The sequence below is a fragment of the Drosophila takahashii genome, chromosome 3R, assembly GCF_030179915.1.
Source record: "Drosophila takahashii strain IR98-3 E-12201 chromosome 3R, DtakHiC1v2, whole genome shotgun sequence".
NCBI lineage: Eukaryota > Metazoa > Arthropoda > Insecta > Diptera > Drosophilidae > Drosophila > Drosophila takahashii.
In genome coordinates, this window is record NC_091681.1 from 6,673,824 (window position 1) to 6,700,211 (window position 26,388).

General features: G+C 35.1%; 1 protein-coding gene and 1 long non-coding RNA gene across 6 annotated transcripts; both read left to right on the plus strand.

Moving 5' to 3' along the window:
* Window positions 1–3,489: 3,489 nt before the first annotated feature.
* On the plus strand, window positions 3,490–25,816 carry Sfxn1-3 (Sideroflexin-1-3). Of its 5 annotated transcripts, none has more exons than XM_070216321.1 (7): window positions 3,490–3,646; window positions 4,450–4,640; window positions 4,700–4,849; window positions 4,954–5,071; window positions 5,125–5,286; window positions 7,588–7,715; window positions 15,688–15,836. In XM_070216321.1, the coding sequence occupies exons 2-7, from the start codon at window positions 4,478–4,480 to the stop codon at window positions 15,717–15,719; spliced, it is 753 nt and encodes a 250-aa protein (XP_070072422.1). In that variant the 5' UTR covers window positions 3,490–3,646; window positions 4,450–4,477; the 3' UTR covers window positions 15,720–15,836. The 5 variants fall into 5 exon arrangements, with proteins under 5 accessions (XP_070072422.1, XP_044250637.1, XP_044250634.1 ...); XM_044394702.2 differs by lacking the exon at window positions 15,688–15,836 and adding an exon at window positions 25,321–25,816 and having other exon boundaries at window positions 3,491–3,646; XM_044394699.2 differs by lacking the exons at window positions 3,490–3,646; window positions 15,688–15,836 and adding exons at window positions 3,856–4,007; window positions 25,321–25,816.
* LOC138913273 (uncharacterized) lies at window positions 20,683–21,409 on the plus strand. Its single transcript, XR_011418939.1, has 3 exons — window positions 20,683–20,840; window positions 20,907–20,995; window positions 21,049–21,409. It is a non-coding gene; the product is annotated as an uncharacterized lncRNA (long non-coding RNA).
* Window positions 25,817–26,388: the final 572 nt, after the last annotated feature.

Genomic DNA, 26,388 nt, shown 5'->3' on the forward strand with positions numbered 1-26,388 from the left:
CTGATCAAGAATATATATACTTTATGTGGTCGGAAACGTCTCCTCCACCGCGTTGCAAACATCTGACTGAAATTATAACACCCTCTATAAGGGTATAATAATCATCAAGAAGACTTTTGGGAAAGTTTCAGTTTATTTGCATTTAACAGTTCCATATAGGAATCTTTTGTTCTACGACTTTTGGAAAAACTCGCTTCTTTAGCGGGAAAAAAGCTAAAAATAGCTAAATTTCGTTAGTTTGTAAGTTCTACACTCAAGTCTTCTTGATGATTATTTTTTAATTTTATTGTCGAATTTCGAATTAAATTTAACAAAAATCGGACGATTCGTTAAGAGATGTTTTTATTTGATATCAGAAGCTTTTGTCTGTTTACATTTGCTCTCACAGGAGCTAATATATACATTTAAATTTAAATTGGTCAATCATAATTTTAAAACTATTGTATTTAAACGAATTAAAGGCGTTGAAGTATTTCAAAATACCTTTTAAACGAGGTATAGCACATGTCTGTATCTTTAGTAGTGTAGAACTTACAAACTAACGAAATTTAGCTATTTGTAGCTTTTTTCCCGCTAAAGAAGCGTGTTTTTCCAAAAGTCGTGGAACAAAAGATTCTTATATGGAACTGTTAAATGCAAATGAACTGATTCCATGATCCTAAAATACAGTTTGGACACCCACGCACAAAATTCAATGCTCAGGAAGCGTTAGTTGTTCTGAGTTGGAAAAAGTGGCTATTTTCGTTTCTAATTAACTTTTAAACGTGATTTTTTACAGTAACATGATATATACCAAAATTTAAGGAATCTCAAGGGCTATACAGATTATAGTTTTAAAGGAAATTATTAGAGCCGTTTTTGATAAAAATAAAAAAAAGCTAAAAAAAAAGTTTTATACAAATTTGTTTTGTGCATATCTTTTTAAATATTGCATTTACACAAATTACAAATAGATATACGACAAAAGTCGTGGAACAAAAGATTCTTATATGGAACTGTTAAATGCAAATTAACTGATTCCATGACCCTAAAATACAGTTTGGACACCCACGCACAAAAGTCGTGGAACAAAAGATTCTTATATGGAACTGTTAAATGCAAATTAACTGATTCCATGACCCTAAAATACAGTTTGGACACCCACGCACAAAATTCAATGCTCAGGAAGCGTTAGTTGTTCTGAGCTGGCAAAAGTGGCTATTTTCGTTTCTGAATAACTTTTAAACGCGATTTTTTACATAAACATGATATATACCAAAATTTAAGGAATCTCAAGGGCTATACAGTTTAAAGTTGTAAAAAAAATCGTTAGAGCCGTTTTTGAGAAAATTAAAAAAAAGCTAAAAAAAAAAGTTTAAACAAATTTTCTTTTGTTCATATCTTTTTAACTATTACATTTACACAAATTGCATATAGAAGGCGTTTATAGCATTTAAAAATACCTTTCAAACGAGATGCAACACAAGTCTGTAGCTTTAGTAGTATAGAAGTTAGTATAGTATAGTATAGAAGCTTTCCGAATTTTAGCTATTTATAGCTGTTTTCCCGCTAAACTAGCGGGTTTTTCCAAAAGTGGTAGAACAAAAGTTTTTTATATCGATGAGATGAACGTCATATCAAATTTTCAGAACTTAAAAAACATATTTTGGACAAGTGGTCAAACTGACAAACAGAATTAAATTTTCATTAACGGAGCGTCGGATTTTATCATATGACCCCTCATTCGACGAGTATTTTCTATAGGAACACAACTAAAACATTGCGAGGGGGCATTTATCCCCACCGGCCCCGACAGCTCCAAAATTCAAAATTTTCACTTTTACCTCTCTCTCTCCCAAACCAATTGATTTTCTTGAGGTCTTGGTATGCAATCCTTTAAGTTTTTGCAATACCTTTCGATTGGTGAATTACTCATTACGATCGGACTATCACAGCAGATTTTCAATTTTGCGGCTATATAATAGTAGTCGCCTTCGCACACTCTCCTGGTGCACTTCGTCACTACATGGACTGCCGTCCATAGTGATAGCTTCCATATCATATAGCTTCCATAGAAACGATCAAATTATCTTGGCTGTTATTGGAGATAAATGCACATAACTATAGAAATAGCAATTATGTCAGTTTTTAAAACAATATTAAAAGTTTCGTACAAATTGTACGACTATATCGTACAGTTCTCAAAAAGAAGTGCAAAGGAAAGAATTTACTCTACATTTGTGCGACTTTTTGTTCAAGTTGTTGCGCAAAGTTGTAGCGCAAAAGTGTGAAATTTGAGGTTATGGTCTAAAAAATTAAATTACAGAAAAAGTGGAAATAAGTGGCGATTTTGTCTATATACATTTTAACAACAATTAAATAATCTACAAATCCCAATAGGTTCCAGAAGTGGAATCCGCTGGACTCACTTTGTTGCTCCATTTAAAATTTTGTACTTGTACTTGTTAGACCACTCCCTTTAACACTCATTTATAAGAAAAAACCGTCTGATTTTTGTCGTCTAACCACACAACTACTTAGTACATAGCATAATCCTTTAAATCCAATCCAAAAAGTTTACTTAGATTGCTTAAAAACTCAAATTTAAGCACTTTAAATCTGCAAGCAAAAAGTCGAAATAAGGCAGCCCGATAATTGAATTTCAAACAGCTGATTTAACAGCTTCTAACCTAACAGAGGCGACCTCTGTCGGATTTCTGTAAACGTAACATTGTTAAATGGTCTTCTGTTAACACATCATCAAACAACATTTTTTGTTTTAACGACTTTTAAAAAATGGGTTTTGGCCAACCAAGGTGGTCAAATGCCCCATAATGCTGCGTTGGGAACTTTATTCTTTTTATACCCGTTACTCGTTGAGTAAAAGGGTATATTGTATTCGTGCAAAAGAATTTAACAGGGATAAGAAAGCGTTTCCGACCCCATAAAGTATATATATTCTTGATCAAGGTCACTAGCCGAGTCGATATAGCCATGTCCGTCTGTCCGTCTGTTTGTCTGTCCGTCTGTTTGTCTGTCCGTCTGTATGAATGCTGAGATATCGGAAACTACAAGTGCTAGAAGGTTGAGATTTTCCACACATATTCTTGGGCTTCCTACGCAGCGCAAGTTTATTTCAGCCGAGCGCCACGCCCCCTCTAACGCCCACAATCGCACACTAACGATTTTAAAATGTGTCTGGTGCCCACATCTTTAAAGATTTCCGAAAGTATAAATGCAATTTTGTTGTGTATATTTATACCTATCGAAATGTAGAAGACATTTTTCAAATCGGAACATTCATTAAAAAGTTATACGCAATCAAAAAAATGCTATACATCTATCTCCCTCGCACTCCTTATAGCCGAGTGCCGGGTATTAGATGGTCGGGACACCAACCCGACTATAGCGTTCTCTCTTGTTTATTCTCATTAAAAAAAAAACAGCTTTAAACTAAGCATATTTTCTTAAATGTAGACTTGGTTCTTTGAAATTAAAAAAGATGGCTATGATTTTGCTTTCATTTCAAACAGCCCAAAAACCATTGACACCTTTTTTAATACCTTTTAAATTTTTCGTATGTATGCAACTTCAAAATTTACCGTTACTTATGGGCTTCAACAGCAGAAAAATCAACTAAAACATAAGTGCAACAGAGAAACACAGGGTATTGTTTACTTCTACACTCCGAATTGTTAGCGCTTGACCAGACTCTGGTGACCAGACCAGACCACCTGGCAAGCCCAGCTGTTAAATGCCGCGCACGCAATAAAGCTCTCTCCGAGTCTCTCGCCCTTTTCCAGCCTTCTCGCCCTCCAGCTTTCCGAGCAATAACCGTTACGCATACACATTCGTCGATTGGAGAGCGGGGAAAGCTTTCTGGAGCTCCAACCGGTGTCGGTCTTCCGCTCAATCGTCCATTCGCTGCCAAAGTGGTAGCAACGTGTGCGGGTGAAAGCTGCTCCGTCTGGAAACACACTCTGTACGGCTCGTGTGTGTGCGCTGCTACCTGTTCTTTTGTTTGTTGTGTGCGTTCTCTGCGATAAGACTTGTAGATTGCCCAACATTTTATCATAATCGCAGACAAATTATATAACCCTCGGTACTCTTTAATACATAATCTTGAGAGGCACGGCTATCGACCACTCACAATACATTTTAAAAATCCTCCCCATGTACTCAGATACGGGCGTATACATATAAGCAGTGTTTTCTTACGCCTTCATATACGTATGTACATATGCGCACAAAAACGTTGTCGGGAGAAACTTGTTTACCAGCGATAACGCGACACAGTTAGGTCATCAGCAACGGGCTGATAAGAAGAACTTTCATAGGCTACTCGGGAAACATAGTTTACGAAACAGAGAAGACCGCTTTATTATAGATTCAGCTTCGACACCAGATTTTGCGGCGTACATCCGACTTTCAGTGGCCAATTTCATTTCTTACTGATAAGATAATTTGCAGGCTAATAGTAACACCATTCGACCCGACCATGAGCCCCCTCCCCAGAGTCAACATCGACGAGCCGAAATATGATCAGAACTCGTATTTGGGCAGGGCCAAGCACTTCTTCCTGCTCACCAACCCGATCAACGTGCTGGCCTCCCCTGCGAAACTGGAGGAGGCACGCCAGATCGTGCTAAAGTATCGGGCCGGTAAGAAAGAATTACTGACCAGTTCCCAAGCTGCCTAATCTAACACAAACTACTTCAAGGCAAGGATGTGCCCGAGTGCAAGAGCATTGACGACGTATGGCGCGCGAAGTACCTGTACGATTCGGCGTTCCATCCGGAGACAGGCGAAAAGCAGATAGTCATAGGTCGCATGGCGGCGCAGATGCCCATGAACACGATCATCACCGGCGGTGAGTGCGAGTGTGGTTTTTGGGGCTCAATTGGCGCCATTTGAACTATGCGCTTCCGCGCTGCTGATTAACTCGAGCACTATAAAAGCGAAATCGTTTTCCAGGCATGATGGCCTTCTACAAAAGCACGGCCGCCGTCGTCTTCTGGCAGTGGTGTAATCAGACGTTCAACGCTATTGTCAACTACACGAACCGCTCGGGCACCTCCCCCATCAGCCAGCCGTAGGTACCGATCCGTAGCCGCAGTTCCCATAATTAAGTTCATCTCCGCCTAGGCAATTGATCACCTCTTACTGCTTGGCAACCGGCGGAGCTTTGGCCACAGCCCTGTCCCTGAACCGGGCGGTGAGGAATATGAATCCGCTTGTTGGCCGCCTGGTCCCCTTGGTAGCAGTGGGAGCGGCAAATTGCATAAATATCCCTTGCATGCGGATGCAGTAAGTAAACTGGAAATTTGCCATGATATAACCTCCTATTGAAGAAGTAGTTCATCTAAACAAATTTGTATGGAAAAACTTTTCAAAAAAGTGTTTAGAAGGCTTGTTGTCGTTTTCTATAACTGTAGAGTAGGGGAAGAACAGTTAGGCGACACGGATTGTTTAAGATGCGCGCTGGTTTAAGTGTAGGCACGTATGAGCATCAGGAGCAACACTTTTAGTCTTAGAAACCAACAGCTGAAGAAGTTACGTTTGTTTTCTAACAATTGCAGAATTAATCAAATATTTTCATGCTGTTCGCGAAAAGATAATATGTCAAATATCACTAAAGAAATTATCAGCCCTGTTCTAGTTTTCACTTCCGAAAAACTCAAACGGAATCCAATTTCTCAGACCTGTTCCAAGACTCACTTCCAAAAGAGCTGCACGGATTTATATATTTCTCATTGTTACTCTGTTAACTTCCAATAAATTCCCACGGGAACTTTCCGGCAAGCATTTGACAGAAGGACCTAAATCCGCCAGCATTAAATTAAATTCACTTCCGAGTGAAAACTGGAAAAGGCCGGTATAGCTTTGCGGCAAAGTCATGGACAATTATGTTTTATTCAAGTTTAAATGATTTTGTTTAATGGACATTTTTTTAAAAATGCCCAAATATTTTTTTTTAATTACACAGTGCAACATAAACAATGTAACCGCAATTCTTATTTCATGGGCAGAAAGTACTCATCGAAATAAGCTAAAACCCATTTGGGTTTCTCTGGTTTAGCTCGCGATTACCTATTATAGCGAGTTAAAGTTTTAAATACTAAATTTATTTGTAACGGCCATATCTTGTGAACCGATTAAAATTTCACTATCAAGTCTTCAGTGATTATGTAGCTATGAACCCAAGGAACTCTATTGACAAATGACTCTTGCGATGGAGTGCACCTAGCGCATTAAAAATCGAAAAATAAGCGATAATTTTCGGTTTTTTACCTTTAAACGGCCATCGCAAGTTAAAGCCATCTAAGCACAAATATGAAATTTTTTATAATCAAGCAGCAGGCTTACCAACAATTTTAAGTTTGAATTGAATTGCACGCAAATTATAGTTTCTAGACTGGTGCAGTATTTTTCCAAAGGTGATATGATTTTAGAAAAGTTTCCTAACAAATACATATTTTGTTTTGTATGCGTCTATATAGTGCTTCAGACTGAACTGAAATCGCAAAAACCAGTAATCCACATTAAAAAATATTCCGTTTAATGATGGGCCACTTTTTAGCCAACATTTTTTTACTCTTCTGAATTTACATTTTGGTTTATTTCTGTTGGTGCTAAAAGTGTTTGCTCTGAATTTTTTTGTTTGTGTGCAAGTAAAATGTTTAATGGTATGCCTGGATCGTTGTCATCGGTAGATTCCTCGGCCACGTCATATTGTGTAATTTTTAGACTCCACCAACATACAACCCTATTGAAAAGTATTTTCACAAATTTCAATGTTAACTGTACTCATATTTTGAACTTATAATATAAACATTTTGGCACCTATGGTAAGAGCACTTTAATTCCGTTTAAATGACTCAAAAATTTTCTAAACCCATTAAGCATCCTTTGAAAAGTGAGCAAATTAGACAATTTTTTTTCAAAGTCAAAGTTTCAACTTTTTCCCTGGGGCTTAAAACAAAAATGTTTTGATGCAAAATTGTTCCCCAATTAAAATTAACAATAACTGCAAAAAAAAAAATTTTTAAATATTTTTCCTTGTATTTTTTATTATTTTTTGAAAATAGCTATTTTAGCCGCTTTTTCTTCCTTTTCATACAAAATTTTACTGAGATGTCTCCATTCAAAAAATCATAAAAAATACAAGGAAAAATATTTTGAATTTTTTTTTTGCAGTTATTATTAATTTTGATTGAGAAAAAACGTATTTTTAAATTAGCTCCGATTTTTCAGTTACGCAGCACTTGAGACTCGCTTGAGTTATTTTAATATTTGGTATCCAACTTTGTAAGACATCTTAATATCTTTCAGAAAAATATTTTGAATTTTTAAATTAAATTATTTTTAAGGGAATTTTTAATTTAAAAAATTCTGTACGCCGGATACACGTGATTCCCGAAATAAAATATTTATGTAAATATGTAAAATATTTTGTTTATAAAAATTTAGAGCAAGAGAAATAGTCGAGTCATAAAAACGGCAAACCCATTTTCTACCTATAAAATATATCTTTTGAAAATATTATTCGAGGTGGCGTATGAAGTTTCTTTGTAGTAAGAATTAATGTGGCTTACTCCTCTTTTCTAGGGAGCTGCGAAACGGTATCACGCTATTGGACGAAAACAACAACGAGATGGGAATTTCACAGAAGGCGGCCGTTGTGGGCATCTCGACCGTTATCCTGAGTCGAATCGCCATGGCCATTCCGGGAATGAGTAAGTTGATTTTAAATTGTTTAATTTTGAATATATTTTTACTTTAAGGGGGGATGGGGCACTAAAAAATGAACTAACTTTGCAATTTTATCTATAAAAACTGGTTAGATGAATTTAATTTAAACCTCTTGTTTACCGGCTCTTTTAAAAATATCATTTTGCGGTGTTCACTGTATCTCCGCCAAAAAATGGTCTGATTCCATTCTGCTTTCGGATTTCGTTTAAGAACAGAAAAATCACGCCCCTGCACTCATAGAAATTTTTTACCCTAAATCGCCCTAAGAAACTGACTTTTTGGCCGTGGATTAAGAAAATCGCCCATAAATCTTATCCGCAGTGAAAATTAGAAAAATTTTACTAAAAAATCGTTATGGAAATTTGGTTTAATTTAGGGTGATTTTTCTTGAATTGAGAAATATTTTCCTGTTTTTAGGGTGAATTGGTGAATTTTTCTAAAAGTAAGGGCAAATCTTCTTATTTAAAGGCAAATTCCCTAAAAATTAGACAAATTAAAAAAAATCGTGTTTAAGCATGCTTAACTGAATTTAGGAAGCATTTCAATCGTGTATATTAGAGGCCTGCATGAATGCATCCAAAGGGTCAAATGAATCATTCATTCTAAAAATGAGTGCAAGTTTTCCTGTACAACTTTCAATGAATGTGAGTGAATATTGTTCTAATGCCAGTAATGACAGCTACTGTGCTCACTCAAACACACATTGTACAGCACACAATGAGTACACTGTATTGGTGAGCAGTTCACACACTGTTCAGTAAGTTTTAATTGAGAACAACATTTGTTAGCTAGGGTGAAAAATATATTTATTTGTTATATGTGATTATTAATTCTAAACATTTTATTTTAACAAGGATTCATTAAAAGCGTCAATATTGGAATGCAAGAACATTATTTTGTTAACCATATCCTCGCTGGTGGCTATTTTGCTGCGTTTTTCGGATATTAAATTTTTGGCTATTGAAAAAGCACGTTCAGATGCAGCACTACTCGCAGGAGCCGCTAAAATCTTTAAGCTGGTCTTATATAACAGCGGAAATTGTTCCTTATTGTTTTCCCACCATTGCAAGACATTAAATTCTTCAGCGTAGGCTATGTTAATATTTTGATACGATACAATTTCATTTGATACACGGGACAATATGCTGGTATCTTGAGTGGGTTGATAGTAATCGAAGAAAATTGAATCTATTGGTGGTTTGGATTCCAGGCATTCTTTTTCGGGAACTGGGCTATTTAAATGAATATTCATCATGATTTTCTCACATTCTTCAATGGTTTTTTGTTTTTGACAATCTAAAAATTGAGATAATTTATTTGTCGGTGGAAACAAAAAGAGAGCGACCATGTGGAAATTCTTTAAATTATCTTCAACAACAGTCTTCAAAAGGTTTTGAAGCGAAAGTTTACATTTTTTGACTATTTCCACATCATTTTCTTTGACTATGGACATCTTTTTCAAATTGTTAATGTGGGGAAAAGTAAGATGCAAAGTAGGATAACTGTTGCCCTCTAGTATTTTTGAACAGTTTTCATATGGAGCTAAAAGGCTAACCAATGCACTTAAGTTGGCTAAGTTAATGTTCTGCATCCTACTTATTTGATTTTTCTCCATTAATATATTTGTTATTTCCATCCAATTAATCTCAACTGATTGGAAAAGATTATATATCGTATTCCATCGAGTAGGACAGTAGCTTTTCAGAGTACTTTTTAGGCTGCTGTTTTGTCCTGATTTCTTGAAATATTTAACAATTTTGCTGCAGCGATCTACCATTTCCTTCATTTCAGGGACCTGGTTGACCACTTTTTCAACAACATTGTGTACTAAGTGGTTAACACAATATAATGTATTTAATCCACTGAATGCAGCTTTCATGTTAGATCCTCTGTCTGTAACAATTATTGGGGCATCCACCGATAAATCGCATCCAAAATCGACCAGAATACTTTCTATTTTGTTTCTTATTTTATCACCTAAGATACAGTTTTTGTTAATATTAAAACCAAAGCAATTATACAAATTTTATAATTCTTACCGGTACAAGAAACTCCCTTCATCGATTTTATTGCCAGCAAGCGGTTTTTAAGGGTTCCTTCCTTTATGTAATGCATCGTCAGGGATATGTACGATTCTTTAAAAAAATCGTCTGTCCAAATATCAGAGGTTATGCTATATCCAAATGCCTTACAATGTACTATTTCTTTTTTAATTTCATTAAAATGAAATTCATAAAGTGCTCCGATGTTTCGTGAGACACTAGTTGGATGTGGCAATAATGAGTCTATATTAACATTTTGACCGACATTTGCACCAACAGAAATAAAAAATTGTGCTAAGTTCTTTAATCCGGAGTCTGCTATAATACTGAAAGGTCGGCCATTTTGGACGGTCCATTCAGTGACTAGCTTGGTGCACTTTTTTTTTGTTTCGGTGTCCACATCAACATCGGGATGGATGCGGTTGCGGGAGCTCGTCATGATGTAGCACCTGTGTTTAACTAAATTTGACGTGCTTTTTTCGAACTTGTACACGCTTTTGCAAATGTTGCACGCAACGAAATCATTTAGCTCGGCACCGCTTTCGTCGACTATCCGGGAAAAAGTCTCCCAAACCTTGCTTCGTCCTCGTTTGGCCGAAAGTTTGAATTGTCCATTCAATAGTTTGCATTTGATATTGGCCGCATGTTGCTTAAAACTGGTCGCTTCATTTAAGTTCTCCAACGATGCATTCTGATTTAACACAGTTATACTTTAATACCACATATTTTTATATACATACATACAAACACAGTTTAGGCGACTCTATACTAATATAAGGACAAACACAATCATCTAAACAAACGCAGATATTTAGTTATTTAACGGATTTAACAATACATTAACCTCAATTGGCAATGTAATATTTATTTTAATCATCACTTACCAATTCTTGCGAATTTATTGCGCTTGAGTCGTTTTCCTTAGAAGCTGCCAAAAGCAGAAAGCTTTGCAAACTACTAAATTTTCAAGGAACTTAGGTGCAACTCAGTTGTTTGACAGAACACACAATATGCACCCATAATTTTGTTTTGTGTACAATGTTGTAAAACGATACATTGCATAGAACTCACTTATAGAGAGTACAACTTTTACTGTCACTCACTCTAAATGAGAACACCAAAATGTTGTACACTATTTTTTGAGTTATGGAAAATACTGTTCAGATAGAAATGAGTTCAGTATACTTGAGTGCAGTACACTGCTGTACAGTACTGTTGACTGAGAAATGAATGCATTCATGCAGACCTCTAGTGTATATTCTGGGAACTGGGACTGCTTTAATTAAACAACACCGGCGGAGGACACACCGTTTCATGTTATTGCACTCAAAAAAAAAACAGCCCGAAATCACCTTTAAATCAAGAAATTCGCCATGAATTTCAGTCGATGGCGATTTACCGTATTTTTTAGAAAGGAATTTTCTAAAATTTAGAAAAAAATTTGTGAAAAGCAGAAATATTTTTCTAAAATCAAGAAAAATTGCCATAAAATTGAGAAAATTTCCTTAAATCCAGAAAGTACTTTTCTTAAAAATAGAATTTTTTTCTTAAAATTTTTTTATTTTCAGAAAATTTTCTTTATTTTAATAAAATGTATACATATTTATTTTACTATTTTATTTCCTAAACAAGAAAGAGAAAACGAAAATAAAAAAGATGAAAAGAAAATTATTAATATTTCCTAAACAAAAAAGGAAAACAAAACAAAAAAGATAAAAATAAGATAATAAATATTTCCTAAAGAAAAAAGAGAAAAGAAAACAAAAAAAGATAAAAATGACATTATAAATATTTCCTAAACAAAAAAGAGAAAAGAAAACAAAAAAGATAAATATTAATAATATTAAGTAGGTATTTAATATATTACCTATTATTAAAATTTATTTACTTACTGCCAAATTATCAACAATACCTGAAATTGAAATTATTCCTGCAATCGAAAATAATTTAATGGCGAAATCGCCATTAATTTAAGAAAACTTTTGGAGAGCAAACTAGGAAAAAAACACCATTGATTTAAGAAAAAAAATCATTTTTCTAAATTTTAGAAAGGTTTTCCATAAAATTCTGTTTTTATGGTCTTTTTCCTAGATTCAAGAAAACAATTTCTAAAATTCAGAAAATTTTCTAAAATTAAGAAAAAATTTCATTTTATGGCGATTTTCTAAAATTTAGGAAAAAAATTTTTTTGAGTGTGGGCTTGTATGGAGCAGCGGCCATAAATACTTCTAGATGTGCTATCGCCATGAAACTTTTACCAAAAATCTAGATAAATATTATAAATGTATGTTACAAAAATTGGACAGATCGTACCACTATATCCTATATCTTCCATAGGAACGATTTTCTCATTTATATGAATGGGCAATCAAAAATTAGCAAACTATTCCAGCCTTTTTCCCTTCACAGGCATTTTCTATTGCAGCGTGCCGAATGAGAAAATATTAGAAAGTCTATTTAATGACAAGTGTAATAATTTTTCGTCACAAATGTTGATATCAGAACTTTTGTATGTTGAAGGTGCTATCGTCACTAGTTTTTTATCCTCGTTAAGAGGTGTTTTTATTTGATATCAGAAGTTTTTGTTTGTTTACATTTGCTCTCATAGGAGCTAATATATACATTTAAATTTAAAACAAATTAAGTTAAAAAGGCGTTTAAGTATTTCAAAATACCTTTTAAACGAGGTATAGCCGGTATGTCGGTACCTTTAGTAGTGTAGAACTTACAAACTAACTAAATTTAGCTATTTTTAGCTTTTTCCCGCTAAAGTAGCGGCTTTTTCCAAAAGTCGTAGAACAAAAGATTCCTATATGGAACTCTTAAGTGCAAATTTACTGATTCCATGACCCTAAAGTACAGTTCGGATACCCTCCCACAAAATTCAATACTCAGGGAGCGTTAATTGTTCGAGCTGGCAAAAGTGGCTATTTTCGTAAAAAATAACTTTTAAACGTGACTTTTTACAGTAATGTGTTACATACCAAAATTTAAGGAATCTCAAGGCCTATACAGTTTAAAGTTTTAAAGAAAATCGTTTTTGAGAAAAATAAAAAAAAGCTAAAAAAAAAATTTTAAAAAAATGTCTTTTGTTTATATTTTTTTAACTATTACATTTACACAAATTGCATATAGAAGGCGTTTATAGCATTTAAAAATACCATTCAAACCAGATGCAGCACAAGTCTGTAGCTTTAGTAGTATAGAAGTTTTAGCTATTTATAGCTGTTTTCCCGCTAAACTAACGAGTTTTTCCAAAAGTGGTAGAACAAAAGTTTTTTATATCGATGTGATGAACGTCATATCAAATTTTCAAAACTTAAAAAACATGTTTTGGACAAACTGACAAACTAACAAACAGAATTAAATTTTCATTTTGGGAACGGAGCGGCTTTTGACAAATGACCCCTCATGCGACGGGTATTTTCAAAAGGAATACAACTAAAACATTGCGAGGGGGCATTTGTCCCCACCGGCCCCAACAGCTCCAAATTTCGAAATTTTCACTTTCACCGCTCTCTCTCCCAAGCCAATTGATATTCTTAAAGTCTTGGTATGCAATCCTGTTAGTTTTCGCAATACCTTTCAATAGGTGAATCATTCATTATGATCGGACCATCACAGTAGATTTTCATTTCTTCGTGTATATATAGGGGAGGGGTCTGTAGGTTGGTACACCTTTTGTTTTTAATCTGACATTTCGACATTCACTTATGAAACTTTACGCATTTGGTACTGATCGAAAGGTTAGTCTATTAGCTTAATAAAAAACAAAAAAAATATTTTTTTTACATAGGGAAAACTGAAAAATTTATTTTTTGAAAAGTCCAAAAAAACGACATTTTGAAAAAGAGGTCTGTAAGTTAAGACACTTTTAAAAGTCAATAATACTCACACAAAAAGGACTCCAAGCTATAAGGAACTATTTATTAATGTTAATTTAATCAATTTTAGTTCGTCCTAAATTACTTCCCATCCATTTTTTAAGAACTTAGACCAAATAACAATTAAAATCAAAAGGCTCTTTGAACATTCACTTTTCCCCTAATATCAAAGAAATGCACAAGGCAGAAAGCGACCTCTGTTGGCCTATGGCCTTTTTGTATGAAAAACGGGTGTCTCAACTTACACGCTCAAAGTGTCCCAACTTACACAAAATGGGATGTTTCGGGAAAAAATTAATAACTTTTGTTCTGACTGTCACATTAAGCTGATTCTTTTTTTAATTTGTTAACAGTTAATATACTAATGTTTTAAATCTCTTACCAAGTTAATTTAAGGACGTTATTAATTTTAAATGGAATTTTGAAAAATGTAGACAAAAACTTTTTTGGTGAAAAATGGTACACGACTCTCACAGCTTTAATCTGGCTAGAGCCTGGCTTATAATGTTTTCCCCAAAAGTTTTGTCACTAAAAAGGAATAGAAAAAAAAAAAACAATTTTTTTAGTGGATAAGTTTTGAGAAAATTGAGTGTCTCAACTTACAGACCGTCTCAACCTACAGACCTCTCCCCTAGTAGTCGCCTTCGCACACATTCCTGGTGATAACAGGATATAACCATCATTGTGGGAAAACCCGGGGAAAGCACTTAAAACTTTACCTAAAACATTGTAACGCACAACATTTACGAACTAAATAGGACGCACGTTTTACCACTTGTTTACACAAAACACAGCACAAGTTATTACTTCATGTATCTGTATAAACAAAGTATACACTGTTATGAAAAATGTCCATTATATTTGAATGGGGTTAAACCGTGCTTTATAGTTTATTAGAATTTTTTTAATTCACTTCGTTGCACTGCACTGTTGACAAATTGAAAGTAAGTAAGCACGTTCTCGCACTTTGCATTCCAGTGTTGGAAAGTCCCGTTAGAAATTCCAAAAAAAAACTATTGTGTCAAAAAGCTTGGACAATTAGCTGATCGTAGAACCGATTTTCGCTGGAATATCTCAAAATCAATTTTTTTGATTTTTGGCCTATGGCAGCGACCACTGTGCAGCGGTCGGCACACACATACGTTGACATTTTGTTTTATATTTGTGTGAGTAATTTGCACTGGGCAGCTCATCGATGTGTGTGTGCAGACCGCTGTTCTACAGTGTACGTGAGCGAGAAGCGGCTGGGCAGAACAAAACCCTATGCTCACTTAATAGGACGCTGCCGACTGCTGATTTAAAGCACGTATATAGTTATACGAGCTATAGCTCGTATATCTTACTTTTTTTCTAAAAGAAATTTATTCGTTGATTTTTTCGTAATTTTTAAACCAACGCGTATTTTGAATTCCAAGTGCTTTTGAGTGCCTTCGCCAAATGTAGTCATTTCTTTAAAAATAAATTCTTTGACTAATTTACTAAAACCGCGCATTGCCGTCTTTTTGCGGTTTGGCTCTTGTTTTCCGAAATCGTTTTTTATACCTGTTACTCGGAGAGTAAAAAGGTATATTAGATTCGTGCAAAAGTATGTAACAGGTAGAAGGAAGCGTTTCCGACCCTATAAATATTCAAGATCACTAGCCGAGTCGATCTAGCCATGTCCGTCTCTCCGTCTGTCTGTCTGTATGAATGCTGAGATCTCGGAAACTACAAAACTACATATTCTTGGGCTTTCTACGCAGCGCAAGTTTGTTTCATCCGAACGCCATGCCCACTCGTACGCCGACAGTCGCTTTAATGGAATTATCAGAAAACCCACATTTTATTGTGTTTATTAATACCTATCAAAATGTAAGTTATGAGCAAAAAATGTAGTGCCTACTAGATAGCGCTAACGACTGAGTATCTCAATCTTCCTCGCACTAACGGGTGGAAATACTTGACTACAGCGTTCTGTCTTGTTTTTAACTGGGGTCTACAACTCTTTTTATATGCTCTTTCATATATAATAGCATTTAAACCCATTGTAGGAGAGCAGCCAGCGGAAATGAATCTATTATAAAATCTCCCCTCTCGGCAGTAGAGGGCTCGCCACGCCTGTAGCCAGGACTAACTGTTGAGGAAGGATCTAAAAATGATATGGAGTAATAAATAACTTCCTAAAGTATTGTTAAACAACACAAATCTTGTTAAAATGGAGTAAATTTAATAAATCTTGCTAATTTCTCTGTCAATGATATTATTTTGACAGAGTCCAAGAGTCCAAATAAAGGTTTAAATTTTAAAGAGACTATATCCTGCTTGAAACTTGATAAAAACATATTTCTGTATGATTTTGCACTGATATTTGATTCTAGTTAGATGGATCCTTAACTAAGCTAAGTAATTTGAGTATCCTTGGATAATTTTCCAGGACAATACCTGTTATATAAACAAAAAAGTAATTTTTTGGTATTTGTTTGGTATTTTTTAAAGTGGCTCTTAAACGTTTTTTTTTGACGTTAAGGTTGCAGAAAAATCACCTAGGAAAATGACGGAAAAAACTGTCGCGTGCGACATGTAGCGTGTAACAGTCACTTCGATGCCATTAAAAAATTAACCACTCAATATTTTAAGTTTAAACCAAATACATTTTAAAGAAGAAAGATCAAGGAACACTATGAAATTCGTTACAATCGAAAGTTAAGCAGGAAGTCAAACAAGTAACTTATATTGGTGTCGCGTGCGAAAGTCTTGGTTTTTTTGTCCCAAGGCCAGCCTTAGAACATATTTTTGTGCTAGTCAAGACCTTTAATTTCAGCTATCTGTTCGAAAAACTTAAAGACCAGATGAACTGTTCGTAAAAAAAAATCCGCTTTCTCGACTGCTTGAATTTATCTGAACGAGAAACAATTACAGAGTGATGTTAACGCATGAATTGTGCTGTAAATTATTTCATCAGCTGTTTGGGTATAATTCAAAGTCAAAGTCAGCTGTGATTTATGGTGTGCTTAGACTGGGCCGCATCATTGACATGCGACGAAAATGGAATGTTCAGTAAATTCAGTAACACAGGAACACAAAATTAAACTTTGTGAAATTTCCTCGAACCATCCCATACAAAATTATTTTCCATCACCTACAGGTTCCGCGGTATACCTAAGAATACAAAAAACCGATGTTTGCCGACATTTTTAATTACGTGGCCTATATAATAGGACTTACCTTTATTATTTTCGGTAGGACCTACGCTCAATACATCAAGGCACTACTAAAAAATAGTCTCGATCGTGAACCACTGCCCATGTCTTTGGAATTCGATGCCAAAGTTGAAACTCCCAAAATTTTCAAAATTTCTGTGATGAAAAAACAATTCTGAGAATTGAATCTTAAATGGAACTAATTTTAACTATTCTTTAAATCTATTGTTCATTGTATGCTTTAATTTCAGTTTAAAGCGTTTTCATGAGGACATTTTATTGGATTTATTAAACGAATAAAACCGATTCTTTTATTTTATTATCTACTCCTATATGCTGTCAAATTTCCAATAAGTCAAGGCAACCTATAGAATGCGAGTAAATATGTTTCTTTTTATATATAATATAAGTTTACATTTATATTAAATAAAAAGGTATTCCGAACATAACATTTTTAAGACAGCTTAGTAGCCAGCAATAATCCTTACATATTTAAGTTTAGTGAAAAAGAAAAATGGCCCCAAAAGAAGAAGACCAATTAATCAAACAATATGCAGGAATTACAAGATAGTATTCAACATGGAAATACAAAATCAAGATAAAAGTGGGTTCCCAAGTCATGCTGTGACAAATGCAGACTTGACATGGAAGCAGCACGCAAAAATATTAGGCAGATGCCATTTTCAAGACCTTCAATTGGATAGAGCCAAAAGACCACATCGAAGACTGCTTCTTTTGCTTGACCAACATTAACGGTTTCAATGAAAGTTCGAAGGACTCCATTATTTATCATGGATTTATCATTCACTTGCCTCATCCTGTTTCTGCATTTCTATATTAGATCGAAAATAAAATAAGAAATATTAGTAAACTAAAAAAATAACTAAACGTCCTTACTATTGACTTCAAAATAAGAGGTTTTGCATTTCCTTTTTTTTCTGAGCCATGATCTTGAAGATTCCCTTAACAATCCCCAGCAGTAATCAGCCAATATTGATGGAATCCACTTTCCTTGGTACCTCTTTTCTATGGTAGCGATATCCTGGTGAAACCTCTCACCGTGCTCGTCGCTGACGTCTCCCATTTTCGGAAAGAAGTTCAAATGAGAATCGAGGAAGTGAATATTTAGCGACATGTTTACTCCGAGTGCTTTATATGCGACTATCATTTTTCTGACCATGCATTCATAGTTTGGGAATTTTTGATTTCCTACAAAATTCTCAATCACGTTTACCACTGCGTTCCAGGCTGCAAGCTCCAAACGTAAAAAAAATTCTCGAAAATGTGAATCTACTTGCAATCTACAGTCCGATGAAAACTCCCTCCTTAATTTTGGCGGTACTTACGGTCGGAAATTTTGACAACAAATACTTAAAACCAGGTCCATCTTTATCCATAGCTTTGACAAAATTCTTGACAATTCCCAATTTAATATGAAGAGCTGGCATTGTTATGGATTCCGGGTCAACAAAAGCCTTGAATTTAACATTTTTCAGTCCTGGAACATATGTAATTCTTTTCGGCCAGATGCTGTCTACATAATGTTTTGATCTTGCTCGACTATCCCATTCACACAAAAAACAACAGTATTTTGTATATCCTCCCTGCAAGCCGGTTAGCAATGCCACAACTTTCAGATCTGCGCATATAGACCATTTATACCTTTAATACTCAATGTGGCTGAGAATGCTTTCCAGAACAGAGTATGTTTCTTTAAAATGGGGACCATACGCTACTGGAATTGATGTACGTAAATTGGTTTTATGCGATAGCACGGCTTTCAAACTACTTTTTGACGCATCGATAAATAGGCGCCACTCATTGCTGTTATGTTCATAAGTCAGGATATTAAAAAGAAGGATGATGTTGTGGCAGTAAACAAGTCCATCGTCGTTTTTAGTGAATGCATCTTCAAAAATCAAATATTTGCTTCTATATGTGGATATTTTGACTTCCGATTTCACCAAATTCCAAGTCTAGAGGCAAGCAGTTCACCTTTTTCTTTTGATAAATCCAGATCCCTTATTAGATCATTAAGCGCCTGTTGATCAATAAGTTTTGGAGCCTCTGGTTCATAGCTGTCGTCATTTTCCATTAGATTTGGATGTGACGGATTTTCATTTGATGACCCACACTTAACCGTCATGGCTTTAACTGGTCGCGAATGGGACTGAACATTTGCATAAATAATGGAGTCTTTCCATTATTTCATTGAAACCGTTAATGTTGGTCAAGCAAAAGAAGCCGTCTTCGATGTGGTCTTTTAAAGGTCTTGAAAATGGCATCTGCCTAATATTTTTGCGTGCTGCTTCCATGTCAAGTCTGCATTTGTCACAGCATGACTTGGGAACCAACGTTTTATCTTGATTTTGTATTTCCATGTTGAATACTATCTTGTAATTCCTGCATATTGTTTGATTAATTGGTCTTCTTCTTTTGATCGAAACAAATAATCCGCAAACATAGCAAAAATTGTTTGGAGATGACTTGCACGAGTCTTTTGGGCCCATTTTTTCTTTTTCACTAAACTTAAATATGTAAGGATTATCGCTGGCTACTAAGCTGTCTTAAAAATGTTATGTTCGGAAGGCCTTTTTATTTAATATAAATGTAAACTTATCAGGGAACGTAACTGTTATAAGTTTTATTTTAAAAATCACACTTTAACAGTTATTTGCTGATTAGTAAAGTAAAGCTCAAAGAATAACTGTTATTTTTTGAGTTTTATAATAAAAGTTGACAAATAACAGTTATTCGTCGGGATCAAAAATAAAACTCAAACTTGATTTATGGCGATTTTGAGGGTAAAAAAAATTTTAAAAAAATATAGGTATAAAATATGCGCGGTTGCCCTTTTTAACAAATTTTTAGTAAGTTATATAAAGCACGGGTATCATGTTTTTTTTAATTATTTCATTTTTTCAAAAATGTCAAAGGAATAACTGTTATTCATAAAAATCAAAAAATAACAGTTATTTTTTGAGTTTTATTATAAAAATCAAAAAATAAAAATCATTACGGATTTGTAAACTACAATGGCTAATAAAAATTGTGGTGTATTTAAAAAATTTTTAGGACCCTTCTAAGTGCGTGATTTTTTTGTATGAAAAATTTACAATAACAGTTATTTTCGTTCCCTGAAACTTATATTATATATAACAAGAAAGGAAGCTACCTTCGGCCAGCCGAAGCTTATATACCCTTGTAGATAAAAGAATACTCACTCGGTGCAGTTCCAGGGATCCAGATTCAGCGTTTCGATTTATTTCAATTTTGTTTTTAAGTAGTCAAGAATCAAAACGCCTACTTCCTACAAAGTTACAATGAATTTTCTTATATTTGATTGGGAGCCTTAAGATATAGTGGTCCGATCCGGCTGGCTCCGACATATGTACTACCTGCAATAGAAAGAAGACCTTCGGGAAAGTTTCATCGCGATAGCTTTAAAACTGAGAGACTAGTTCGCATAGAAACGGACAGACGGACAGACGGACAGACGGACAGACGGACATGGCTAGATAGACTCGGCTATTGGTGCTGATCAAGAATATATATACTTTATGTGGTCGGAAACGTCTCCTTCACTGCGTTGCAAACATCTGACTGAAATTATAATACCCTGTACAAGGGTATAAAAAGATACATATTTACTCGCATTCTATAGGTTGCCTTGACTTATTGGAAATTTGACAGCATATAGGAGTAGATAATAAAATAAAAGAATCGGTTTTATTCGTTTAATAAATCTAATAAAATGTCCTCATGAAAACGCTTTAAACTGAAATTAAAGCATACAATGAACAATAGATTTAGAGAATAGTTAAAATTAGTTCCATTTAAGATTCAATTCTCAGAATTGTTTTTTCATCACAGAAATTTTGAAAATTTTGGGAGTTTCAACTTTGGCATCGAATTCCAAAGACATGGGCAGTGGTTCACGATTGAGACTATTTTTTAGTAGTGCCGTGATGTATTGAGTGTAGGTCCTACCGAAAATAATAAAGGTAAGTCCTATTATATAGGCCACGTAATTCAAAATGTCGGCAAACATCGGTTTTTTGTATTCTTAGGTATACCGCGGAACCTGTAGGTGATGGAAAATAATTTTGTATGGGACTCTTACTCAGGAGCACCCAAATACCATGGAAAACTGGAAATGGTTCGTGGACATTTTTGGCTGTGTACCTGTGTAATTAAAAAATTCAAATATAGGACCGACTGGCGGATCTCCTTCACTTTGGATGCACTATGCAAAGGTCCACCAAGTGCTAGGGCGGTCAAAGTCAATCAATTTTATGGACTACATAGAGGAAAGCACAGGTCAGCAAGTGTACAGTGAAGTTATTGAAGACGGCCTTCCAACTGAAGCAGAACTCCATCCACCATCTACCATCCAATAACAGTTGACTGAAGAGCAGCTGCTCAGCTCAACATTAACGAAGGGGGATTTCAACTCGGGAAAACTGTCGTAAGAAAATAGTTTAAAACAGGGACCGAAAATAATGATTTTTTTTTTTTGAGTAAAAAATAAAAATCTCCGTTTAATGATTATTTTGTAAGCAAAAAAAATATCGCTCATAAATAATGATTATTTTGTGAGCGATATATTTCGCTCAAAAATATCACTCAAAATGGAATTGCATCCGTCCTACGCGGAATTTTACAAAGATTTAAATGTGCTCTTGTAGGTAGAACCACGGAGCACATATTCCGTTAAGAAAAAAATACATTTTCTTTGTATAAACCGCTTAAAAAAACAAAAAAAATCTTTTTGTATAAAAACACTTTCTGTGGGAATCGAACTCGTGCTTACAGCTCGGTGGACCAACACACTAACACCCAGCCCACATGTAGATCCAACCTAAGTGGAATAGTTCATAACATCTTGTTAAGTCGTTTTACTAATAAATAAATGACTAAGTTCTAAGGTTGATACAACTTGTTGTATTAAAGCATACCTCATGTCAACTAAAAACCTCGTTTTAAAAAGTTTATACAAAGAAATCACCTTCTTTTATTAACTCGACGTGTGCTCCGTGGTTCTACCTACAAGCAGAAATTTAAAAGTTTGTAAAATTCCGTGCAGAACGGCTGTAATTGCACTTTGAGTGATATTTTTAAGCGAAATAATATCGCTCACATAATAATCATTATTTCTGAGCGATATTTTTTTCGCTTACAAAATATTCATTAAATGGAGATTTTTATTTTTTCACTTATAATGATTACGGTCCCTGGTTTAAAAACATATCTGAACGTTTATAACATATCCTACAACTAGTATGCATACACATTGCTGACTGGGGGGAGCCTAACCTCCCGTGCCCTACACTGCGCTCTTACTACGCCTCTGCCTAGTCAATATTAATATGACAAATTTGTAAACAAAACCATATTTGTGCTGTTTTTGGTAATTTATAGCAACTTTGGAACTTTATAGGAGTACAAAGTACACTTTTATTTAATATTAGTTATATTTACGAAGTGCAGAACATATTCTGACACTTTGCTGCAAACATTGATGTTTACGTATGGACAACAGCTTACATTTACATAGCAACCTGCTTGCGAACGCTTTTCCGCTCATAACAAACTACAAAAAATTAAAAAAAAAAACCCAAAAAACAATGAGCTGAAGCATTATTTAATTTTTTCCTGCCATCGATTTGATTTGTTCTCGCAGTCATCGTTCCAATTTTCACAGTCAAGAGAAAGAATTCAGAGTTGCACCGAGAAAACATCGCCTAAGTATCGCATAAAAGAGCCCGTGGGTCAAAATTGGATGGCGGAATAACAGGGAAATTTTCGGAACGGCAAAACCTTACGGATCATCCCTTCAACGGATGGTAGATGGTGGATGGAGCTCTGTGGGAAGACCCTATAACTGGGCAAGTTTTGGAACATCCGTCAAAGAGATGGGGGATGGATGGTGCTCTGTGGGACTGGGGTATAAGGGTTCGAATTTGTACTCGACGCTTCGGTCTGTATGTGCTAATTTTAGAATCTGTTTCTTTTCATGCTTTTAAAAAAAGTAAAAATAACAAAAGGATGTGTTTATAGATAATCATCATCCTGAAAGTCTAATTTTAAATTTATGATACATTATATAGTCTAAGTGTGCCACAGCGAAAACAACTGCCTAGAATGGGAACATTGCTGAACTTAAAATGCACACAACATTTCTCATTCTGGCCTTGGATCTTCTAGACAGTTGTTTTCGCTGGGGGACACTTATCCTATAATGTATCATAAATTTAAAATTAAAATTAGATATTCAAATATTTTTCAGAACGGGAGAAAAGTATAAAATGTTAACTTACATTTAAATAACATAATGTAAATGGCTAAACATGTGTTCTACAGTGCTGCAGAATATTCTGAGTTTTCCCTAAACTGTTGAATTGTTAAATTTTAGTCAGCTGTTAATACGCTGTTCTAACAAAGTCAACTTTCAGAAATTTCAAAAATTCAACAGCCTCGAGGCTGCTGAACAATTTCTTGAATCGTTGAAAACCAGAGTTGTTAGGGGAGTGTAGGGTAAGGTTACGAACGATTCGACTTTTGAATGTAACTTTTCCAAAAATCAATATTTTTCAAAAGGGTAAAAGCAAAAAGTTGCTTACATCTACTAAGCATATTTCTGTAAAAGTTCGACTCGAAATTCCAACGGAGCTAAATCCTACAGCTTTAAAAGTGAACCATTCTTTTTTTGAACTTTTAAAAATTGTAGGGTAAGGTGACGAACGATTCTTTTTTAACGTAACTTCCCCAAAAAACAATATTTTTTAAAAGTGTAAAAGCAGAAAGTTGCTTACATCTACTGAGCATATTTCTGTAAAAGTACGACTCGAAATTCCAACGGAGCCAAATTCTTCAGCGTTTGGCGTGAACCATCCTTTCCAACTGACAGCACAACTATAATCAATACAAAACTACAATCAAACTGCAGCATTTAATGTTATCTGGTAATATTATAGTTTTATACACAAAATCAACGATAACAACTTAAATTCTTGAATAAGAAAAAATTGTCACCATACCCGACAAAAGGTTCGTCACGATACCCTACAAGGTACACTTGGAGCAAAAAGGGTGGCACTCTCAAACGGCGCAAACAAAAAAAACGCCAAGTACCGAAAACTGTTGATAAAGATCTCATTTATACGTGCATATTATTTATGATTTTATTTTCCACTCATCTTCGCTCTGGCACTGCTGAAACACAAATAAATTGAATAGGTTTTCTAATTTGCGCACCACCTTTTTAGAAAAAATTACCTCATGAACAAATTACGGGACTTCTTATTAATATTACAGTAAATACATTTTCGACACGATAAGAAGAGACGACTACTTTTTTTGTGGAATTTTTGTCGTGTCGTCATATGTGAGATTCGACGAGTTCGTCACATTACCCTACTCGTCTCATTACCCTACACTCCCCTACCTTATTTTATTAAGAGACATGGAAACTCTTAGTAACTAACAATAAAATAAAGTTTCGTGAAATTTTTCAACAAATAACCGATGTTTGAAAATTCAACAGGAACTATTTGGTTGACGGAATACCCTGAGTATAAAATGCATACCTGTTATACTAAATAGTTTAACATAGTCATATTATAAGATCAAATAAAAACACATCTTGACGAAGTAAAAAACAAGTGACGATCGCCCTTTCAAATAGCAAATTATTCTAGCCTTTAGAGACATTTTTTATTACAGGGTGCCGATTATTCCAATTAAGTCTATAAAATATCCAAATACTTTTTTGACGACATATAGCACAAGTTAAGATCTTTACTAGTTCCTTAGTTACGAGTATTTGAAATTAAGATATTTATAGCTGTTTTTCCGCTAAACTAGCGGGTTTTTTCCAAAAGTGGTCTGTTTCTTATATGGAGCTGTTTAACACGATATAAAATTTTTGGGATCCTTAAACATAATTTTGGGACAAGTTGACAAACTAACAAACTGGCAAAGAAAATAAAGTTTTCATTTTGAAAAGTCCTCCAAAATCTTGAGTTTGGAATAACTTGAACGGAGCATCGGATCTTATCATACGACGCGTATTTAATAGGAACACAATTGGATAATGCTAAGGGGCATTTATCACGACCGACCGGCCCCAACAGCTTCAAATTTCTAAATTTTCACCTTCACCGCTCTTTCCCAAACCAATACATATTCTTAAAGTTTTAGTATACAATCCTTTTTGCGATTCCTTTCGATTGGTGAATTATTCATTGCGTTCGGACCATCACGGCAGATTTTCATTTCTTCGTGGATATATAGTAGTCTCTTTCGCACACTCTCCTGGTGCGCTTCGTCACTAGGTGGATTGCCGTCCGCAGTGATATATTTGAAACTAAATAGTTTAGAATTTAAATACGAATAGTATAGTTTTTATTATGTTTCTTTTCGGTGTAAAAGTTACTTATTCTGAAACATTCAAGAACTTACAATACCAACCTCCTATTTCAGCTCTGACGCCGATGCTGATGAATACCCTAGAGAAGAGGGGATTCCTGGCTAAATACCCGCGATCCAACGCCCCCATTCAAACGCTCTTCTGCGGTTTCGTGTTGATTTTCGCCACACCCCTCGGATGCGCCTTCTTCAAGCAGCGGGCGGGCATCAACGTGGACAGTCTAGAGTCGGAGGTACGCGACAGTATCAAGAAGAAGCGTCCGGATCTGGACACCGTCTGGTTCAACAAGGGTCTTTGAGTCCCTGTTCACTTCAAGAGCTTAACGAAGACAATATTGCTTGATTTAGCTGTCTATTTATTTACTCACCTTGCATTTATTAGCATTTTGCCTGTTGAGTTTCATTTGAAATACTCATGATATTACTCTTGACCTCACATTCTTACCGATCACTACAAGTTGTGACGGTAGGTACTCAAATTATACATCGTAACTGGTAGTGATTGTGTAAAAGTAAAAGAAACCAAAAATAAATTCTGTTAACTGTTTAATTTGACCAGCGTTTCGAATTTGACCGCGCCTTTCTGGGCGAATGGCAGTAACCATAGGGACGTCGAGTACCGCGCGAATGCAACGCACTATGGAGGTGGAGAAACATCGATGTTTTTCGATGTTACATCGAGTTTGCCTGTTAAATTCGAAATTTTCGATGTTTCCCCACCTCTAACGCACTGTATAGCATGTTCACACAGAGAAGTTCTCGCTTGTCTCACACTAACAAATTTCAACGTAAGCATGTAGAATATTTACAGCAGTGGTCGGCAGCGTCCTATTAAATGAGCATAGGGAATTGTTCTGCTCATTCTTACCCTTCAGTTCCAGATGTCACTTTTCCCTCAGTAATCACCAAAGGAAAGCCCGAGGACATGTCATTTGTACCTCAGGACGAACCGAGGATGCCACATAGAGAAAATTGTATGGGAGTTCCGCTTTTTCCTTCAGTACAATTCAAAGGAAATTTTTTCGAAGTCCCCGGGGATATACCAAGGGCCTTATACGAAATTGTCCTTTGAGATGTCACCAACCGGTGACATGTCCCTTATGATTTCACGAGGGACATTCA

What these genes read in the sequence shown, in the direction of transcription:
- Sfxn1-3 (XM_044394702.2), top strand. Translation starts at nt 4,478, where the DNA reads ATGAGCCCCCTCCCCAGAGTCAACATCGACGAGCCGAAATATGATCAG. An exon ending in CGTGCTAAAGTATCGGGCCG is followed by an intron (nt 4,641 to 4,699) that starts GTAAGAAAGAAT and finishes AACTACTTCAAG; the next exon opens with GCAAGGATGTGCCCGAGTGC. An exon ending in ACCTCCCCCATCAGCCAGCC is followed by an intron (nt 5,072 to 5,124) that starts GTAGGTACCGAT and finishes ATCTCCGCCTAG; the next exon opens with GCAATTGATCACCTCTTACT.